The sequence below is a fragment of the Hydractinia symbiolongicarpus genome, chromosome 7 (genome assembly GCF_029227915.1).
Source record: "Hydractinia symbiolongicarpus strain clone_291-10 chromosome 7, HSymV2.1, whole genome shotgun sequence".
Lineage (NCBI taxonomy): Eukaryota > Metazoa > Cnidaria > Hydrozoa > Anthoathecata > Hydractiniidae > Hydractinia > Hydractinia symbiolongicarpus.
The window spans coordinates 10,891,245-10,898,725 of NC_079881.1; the positions used below are offsets into that span (position 1 = coordinate 10,891,245).

Consider the following 7,481-nt stretch of genomic DNA (forward strand, 5'->3'; position numbering starts at 1 on the left):
AATAAACGCCCCGGGCGCTTAATCCGTTATTTACTGTAAATGTTTTTAAGAGATTAGCGCGGTCTTGACTTGCTGAAGCGTTTGTATCTTGTAAAACTACAATTTATCTCAGGTTTCACTGTTAGTTTTTTCATTTTAGCTCGAAGACTTACAGAACGCTTACCAGCGATTAGAACAGCAATCTGCTCGCAAAGAGGATAAACTGAAACATGAAATTCAAGATCTACACTCGGTACGGTTATCATGTTATCAGGTTTTCTTGTTGTGTAAAAATGGATGAAATATACAAAGCATACCTTCAAGCTTACCTAGTGTTCTAAAGATTTAACAGTTGTCTCTATTTGCATGGTGTGTGAAAAAAAGAGTATGCCGAGTAGACAAATTTTGCCCTTACTTGATTTCTTAAGCCAGAAAATCTATTTTTAAAATATCGTTCCCAAATTTCAAATACAGGTCATAGGCTTCGATATTTAAACCTACATCGCTTGCCAGGAGGGTCAACATTTTTGCAGCACTTAGGGAACTGTTGTGAATTCTTAGTACAGTCTATCTCTCACATTTGCCCCATTGTTCCCATAATGCAATTTAATGTTATGTGGATGTGATGTAAAACATTTTACATGTTGTAGAGATTGGAAGAAGGAGAGAATCGAAACCAAGAACTTTCAACAAGCGTTACAGCAGGTATTAGCTTGTATCATTACTGTTTGAAATGAAAATCTGGATTTCTGACTCCTTTTTAGTCAGAAATCCAGAATCAGCAAACAAGGAGAGGGAACAGCCAAGCTTGTATCATATATTCTTATAATATATATTATATATTTAGCGACTCGACCTTTGCTTCGACAGATTGAAAACCTGCAGAGTAGTCATGCCAACCAAGCGGACAATTGGGAACGTGTCGAAAAAAGTTTAACTGAACGACTTGGTAAGTACCCTGTGGTAATGGAATATTTTTGTAAAGGCCCTGTCATCATCTTTGTAGCACTTGGGAAGCTAATGTGCAGGTTTAGTTAAACTTACTATAATTGATAATTCCATTCGTCTGTCCGTTTGTTCATTTTTGATATCCCCTAAGCACCTTGGATTTGCAGACTATTTCGACAGTGGACGCAAAAAGTAGAGACAACGCTCTTCAAATATAGTTTGCCCGATGTTGATAAGTTTTTTAAAGATGAACCCATAGTTTTCCTTTCTGTATTTTACTTTGAATTTCTTTCCTACTTTTTTAACTTAACATTTTCCAGGTAACCTGCAGCATCAACTTGCTTTGGCGTCAGAGAAAGAAAGATCAGCATCTGAGATCGCTACTGAATTGAAATCAAAATACAAAGCATTGAATATTCAGTACCATACTGTAAAAGAAGAAAAAACGAAACTTGAATCATCATTGGAAGATGAAACTAATCGAAATAAAGAATTGAAAGATGGTTGGAATAGGTTTGCGCTATATATGTTTCATGACTAACAAAAATGTTAGAAAATGATAAAATATGTCAACATCGATTTTTTTATAGTGTTAGTACTGCTAATGTAGAGGTCGTGTTCGTTGTTCTTGTGTATATATCTGCTTACCTATCCTGGCTGTTGTTACGGAGTTAGCCGTGGCCAGAGTAAGAATTCCAGAGCCGTGGCCAGTGTGTAGAATTTCAGTGGTGGATGATGCAATTGTGGTAGACTTGTATATATTTGAGTATCTATGATGGCTAGGGTTACGGCGTTGGCCGTGGCCAGTGTGGAAATTGCAGTGGTGGATGATGCGATTGTGGTGGACAGTCGTTGTGTATATATTTAAGTACCTATGATAGCTGCGGTTGTGGTATTAGCTTTATGGTTTAGCTGTGGTAGGTGTGGCATTGTCTGTGGTAAATTGAGGTTGTAGTGGATGGTTGTGTATATAGCTGAGTACCTATGTTAGTGGCGGTTTTGGTGTTATGCCTAGTGGTAATTGTGGGTTTTTTAGTGATTTTTGGTGGTCGTTTCGACTCTGTTAATGAGTTAGTTGTGTTTTTATGTGGTTAGAAATGTTTCTGTTATAGCGATGGCATTGGTTGTTGTGATACCTCGTTGCTGTTCTGACTACAACTGCTTTTATTATAACTGTGTTTATTGTGCTACTGTTATAGCTTAATTTTTTATTTCTCTGTTGTTTATATGCTTCATCCTTTATTTGCAGAGAAAAAATGAATCTCGAAAAACAAGTAACAAAATTGAAAACTTTATACGAAGGATTGCACAACGAAAAGGTTTGTGTGTTTGGTGTGTTGCTACAATGTTAATTTTGCTCTGTCGACCTTGATTTGATTCGAACTTAATTCAGACTTAACTCGCCCGAGCCTGTTGCATTTTATGCTTATTTGTATTACTACTGTTGTTATATTGTTTCTTTATAGATCTTTCTGGAAGACCAACTATCTGCGGAGAAGGCTAAATACGACAATGATATGTTTCAACTCAACTCTCGACTTGCCCAACAACAACAACAACAGCAAACGGTGCAAGCGATAAGTCGACAAAGCAGTCACGATTCACTTCCCACGGAAGAAGATCGCGTCGTACATAGAGTATGTTGTGTTGCGAAGTTCCTTCTGTATTTTAATTTTTGTTTATTTTTTGGTTTGTTGTTGTTGTTGTTTTTTATTGAAAAAAAGCTCGCGCTGTCGCCATTTGTTATAAAAGCGCGAAATCAACTCCCGCAAAATCTGGATCTGTTTTTTTCCCGATAAATTCTTATTCCGCGAGTTGCAGTTTTCTAAAGGACTTTTCCTTTTGTTAGAAATCAAATAAATACAAAAGTTAGTTTCACCAAAAAACAGCATCAGGATATTCCCAATCTATTGGTTAACACTTCCCTAAATTTTCGTACCTTAGAATGAATCTTTTAACAGCACATTTAGTCATCAACGAAATATGTCGACATCGAGTAGTCTCCACGAGAGTTTTCACAACGACAGCATGATGCGAACAACCACCACAGCGTCGTTTGAACACATACAAAGTCAACTCCGAAAGCGCGAAGGCGAAGTGTATGTCCTGCAGGTAGGTCAGTTATACTGAAATTGTTAACATAGTGTTGCGTTGTTTTCTGTTTTGAATTGAAAACAGTGTCCGCCGAACCTTCAAAACTTTTAAATTAGATTAGGTGGATTCAAAAAAATTTAGGATAGTTAGAGGAAAGTCAGGATTTTATAAGTTTCCGATTGAAAAGAAATTTTAAAAGTACAACCTAACAAAGTTGTTATGGCAACGGAATCTGCCCCACGTGTTTTTTTCTGATGTCTCATGTGTTTAAAATGTGGTAAGTTATATTCATGATTAAATTTTAGGAAGAAATACAATCGTTAGAAAAGACAAAAGCATCTTTGGCGCAAGAGCTCGTCTCGCTTGCAAATAAAGTCGAAGAGCTGGAAAATCATGTTGCTGAATTATCTTGCTACAAAGAAAAACATGACGTACGTGATGACTATTTCATTCGCTGCAATATTTTCGTTGTTATTTGCTTATTTTTGTAAACTTGGTAAAAATCTTTTATGTTCAGCTCAAACATGTCTTCTTTTATAAGTTATCGAATGTTTCTCCACTTCTGTGGTATATAAAATATGTGAAAAAAACTTCCTTTTTGTCGCTTGTATTAGTGAGGTAAAATTTAGGAAAAACGTTCGCAATCTTATTAAAGGACGCCCAAGGGACAGGTACTAGTACTTTTGATAATTAGAAGTAGCCTATATGTGATTATTAAAAATGCGTCAAGAACTGATGTGTTTAAGACGATCGTTCGTTCGTTTATTTATATTTATTTATTAACTCATTTAATCATACATTCATTTATTTATTCATTTATCCATTTATTCATTCATTCACATATTTGTTATTTTCTTACTATTCCCTCCTTCTTTTATGTATTCATTCACTGTAGGAGATGCAATCACGCTACAGCGCAGTCTTACAAATGTACGGTGAGAAAGCTGAAGAAGCAGACGAACTAAGGATGGATTTAGATGATATTAAAAATATGTACAAACAACAGGTGTGTCTCGTTGTTTGTTGAGTGTGCATCAATTTGTTTGTCTGTGTGCTGAAAAAAAAGACACTTAGTTTTATTCAATTTAAAACTAATTTTTCATTTGAAGCATAAAATGAAAACATGATTTTCTCCAATCGGTCCTCAATTTTCTTAAAAGTTAAAGTAAAAAGGCCTAATTATCTTTCTTTTCTTAAAAACTTTTGTAAGGCTACCTTCATGGAAGCACAAAGTCGCCGAATCATCAAAGTATTCCTGCGTACACGATATTAAAATAACATTAACAGATTAAACCTTAGCCAGGCTGTACTTTGCACTGTTTAAAGCTAGCTTTTTTATGACAACCGATTAAGTGCCGATGCTCTGGACGAGTTACCACGCTCAGTTCAAATTACACTATCGAAGCACGGATGAATAAATTCAATAAAAAGAACGCCAAGAAAGAAAAACTACAATCCCGGACATAATATTTATGCAAAAGACTGTTTGACTATCTCTCGAAATGGCTAATTTAGCACGGGTGTAGACGGAGTAACCTTTCGCAATGTCCACATGCTGGAGATTCGCTCCACGACCTGGAAAGGTGCAAAAAATCTAGGAATCTGGGTGTACTGACCTAGAAACGGCTTTCTCAAGCGCATGTGGTTATGAGGTTTAAAATTTTGCCCTTTCTCGCAATAATTTATGTCCGGGACGAGAATGTCATTTCTCGTCTGATCGACCTTATTGTTTTCTTCGTTGAATAATGGGAAATATACTTTATCGTTTAGATTCAAGATTTACTTGGTGACAGGTGACATCAATGAATAGTGGACTGAATTTATTTTTATATGTTGAATTTTCTCTCGTAAATCACGGTGAATCTTAAAATGAATTCCCAGAGGTGTGCATAAGAAAAATTAGAAACTTTAGATTTTTTTCGTAAAACATTTCGTTATCCTCCTTCTTGTGATTTTCTTTTCATCCTTTGTGCTACTACCACGGCTATTATACAATTTTTTTTTTGGTTGTAAGGGGGAAGTGTGAGTCGAGTGTGTAGTTTGTACGAAACTATATTTATACTTTTACATATTATCTTGTTTTATTTTGTTTTATAAGCACGTTTTTAGCAGGTACACGTTTTAGCAGCTACACGTCTAACGTCTACACGTCTTAAACTCTTATACCCCGTACACACGTGCGTTAAAAAGGCCGACATGGGGTCATACCGTCTATTTGCCGTAACATTTATTGGCCATAAATTGTGATCATAGAACTTTAAGATATCAAAAAAGAAACTCCTATTAGAGAAAATAAAAGTGATTTTCCACCCATGTCTATCAGTATCGTAACTGCATACAAGAATTCGGGCTTTAATAATGAAAGATTGTCGACGAAAAAATATAGTACTTTCAGTTTCGCGAGAAAAGCTTCGCATGTTAGTGTGAAAGTATGCCCTTTGTTTTGTTCGCTTTCCCTTGATTATTTCTTAAAATTTCAACCGCGTGTTATTCGGTCTCGTTATTTACAAGCAATAATCAAAAGATTACAGAAGGTTTAATTTGTTCGGTAGTAAACTTGTAATTATATTTCAAATATTGTATTTGTATTTTCTGGTAAGATAATTTATTAGAATCGTTACGCTTTTTTATTTTTCATTTCACAGGTCTTTTTTGTGTGCGCATGCGCTAAGCGCTTTTATAATGGAATTTTTGTACAGTGAACAGCGTCACGGCAAAAATTGTTGTCTGCCTCACAGAGTTAATTTATTTGGATAGGATTGATCTAAATTTACCGAATTTATTTAGGCTGGACTTGCGCTTTACAGTGCGAATTTTTATTATATTTGTGCAGTTTAAGAGAAGCCACTTGGTAAAAAATTACTAGAACCTTAAATGTAGAAAAATTAAAATAAGGTTAGGAATAATTTAGTAGTATTTTCAAATTTAAAGGGAGGCGGCAAATTGGAATTAATTGTAAAATGGGATTTATTAGTGCGATTTTGAAATTTCGTGTGATACTTTCTAAATTGCGTTTTTTGTTATGAAAATAAAGCAAATTATGTAATATTTATCAATGTGGTGTCGAATCTTATTTTTTTTTTTTTTGTACTTCTATCGTGCTAAAAGTAAACAAGTATTGACAGATAGTGTAGAATTCGCTACTACGCATCAATCTAATTCCCACTGCTTGAAAGAAGTGCTTTTATCGCGCCAGCGCGCACATCAGAATGTGAAAAAGGTCTAGTGACGAGATTGACTACAAATCTGTTTTTGCAAAGCGTCTGATTTTAGTTTATGTTTTTGAAGTGTCACCGTATGTAAAATAGCTCTTAGTACACCGCTAATGACTCTCGCCAGATAATTCGTGTTCAAATTCCATGTCACTATATCATAGGCGTGTTGTTTTGACGGCAGTCTTGCGCATGTGCACAACCATTATGGACATGCAGCCATGTTCCCAGGGTTATATTTTCCTTCTTGTTGACCGAGATTGTAAGAAAAAAAAAAGAAACCAGGCGATAAGGTTGAATAGACAGGCAAAATAATGCAGTATCTGAAAATTATAATTATTGTTAAAAAAATTCATTTGGTCTCTTGTAAGTCGCCCACCTTTTTTGATATGAGCTCATAATAAAAAGGCAAAGAACCCTGGGGACAAGGGTGTATAGTAAGAAGCATTGTTACACCGATGTTTGTTCTAAATCTAAAAATACATTTATTTGTCATAAATTTGTGTAAGAGGTCTGGGAATATAGACACTACACACTGTATCACGAATAATAAAATAATTTTAACACCCAATCCTACCAATAATTTGCCAACAAAAATTTTCATAATGCATACCAACCTCGTCCCCAGGTACCTGTTCGGATTTTTATAAAAAGCCTAACAGGTCTTTTGGGTATGAGGTTGAATGCATACCGCTATTGGTAGTCCTTATTTACCTATTCCAGGGTGGCAAACATCGCCGTCCTCTGAAGTCAGAAAATATACCCTGGGGACGAGGTTGGCGCCCAGCAGCATGCGTGCATATTAGAAGTAAAAAATGAAGCTTTTGGGGGACTGATTTTTTCGCTGTTTCAGAACACTACTCTGGGCGTGGCGGCTACAACTTTATCGCGCGTCCTTAAATCGTTATATACAATATATACAATAGAAATGCGCAAAGTTGTGCACGTGATGTAAACACGAAACTAGAAAAAGTTTGATTTAGTTGTAAGAAAAAAACTTATAAGTTCATTTGCAGGTACTCACCTGTCTACACGTTAAGTTAAAATGTCTAAGTTTTTCTAAAAAAAATTTTTTACAATAAATACCAAATAAGTTTTAGCGACAGCAAGCGAACAGGTTAAGCATTTGATACATGCATACCCACCCAAAGTTGCTTATCATGTCTTTTGAAATGACAATGGTCTCGAACGCGTTGATTCGTCTAGTAAAAAATTGCCTTAAGATATGGATGACCAACTTGGTGACTT

The 7,481-nt window shown here is 35.5% G+C and overlaps 1 protein-coding gene across 1 annotated transcript in view; it reads left to right on the plus strand.

Annotated features, from left to right (window-relative positions):
• The window catches only part of LOC130649564 (TATA element modulatory factor-like), a 34,323-nt gene extending 28,682 nt beyond the window's left edge, over positions 1-5,641 (plus strand). Inside the window, exons 12-21 of the mRNA XM_057455860.1 lie at positions 140-232; positions 630-684; positions 827-928; positions 1,248-1,440; positions 2,177-2,246; positions 2,394-2,564; positions 2,872-3,039; positions 3,327-3,452; positions 3,917-4,027; positions 4,792-5,641. Coding sequence (XP_057311843.1) covers positions 140-232; positions 630-684; positions 827-928; positions 1,248-1,440; positions 2,177-2,246; positions 2,394-2,564; positions 2,872-3,039; positions 3,327-3,452; positions 3,917-4,027; positions 4,792-4,818 — 1,116 coding nt within the window. The 3' untranslated portion in view covers positions 4,819-5,641. The remainder of the gene's footprint in view (positions 1-139; positions 233-629; positions 685-826; positions 929-1,247; positions 1,441-2,176; positions 2,247-2,393; positions 2,565-2,871; positions 3,040-3,326; positions 3,453-3,916; positions 4,028-4,791) is intronic.
• The last annotated feature ends 1,840 nt before the right edge of the window (positions 5,642-7,481 follow it).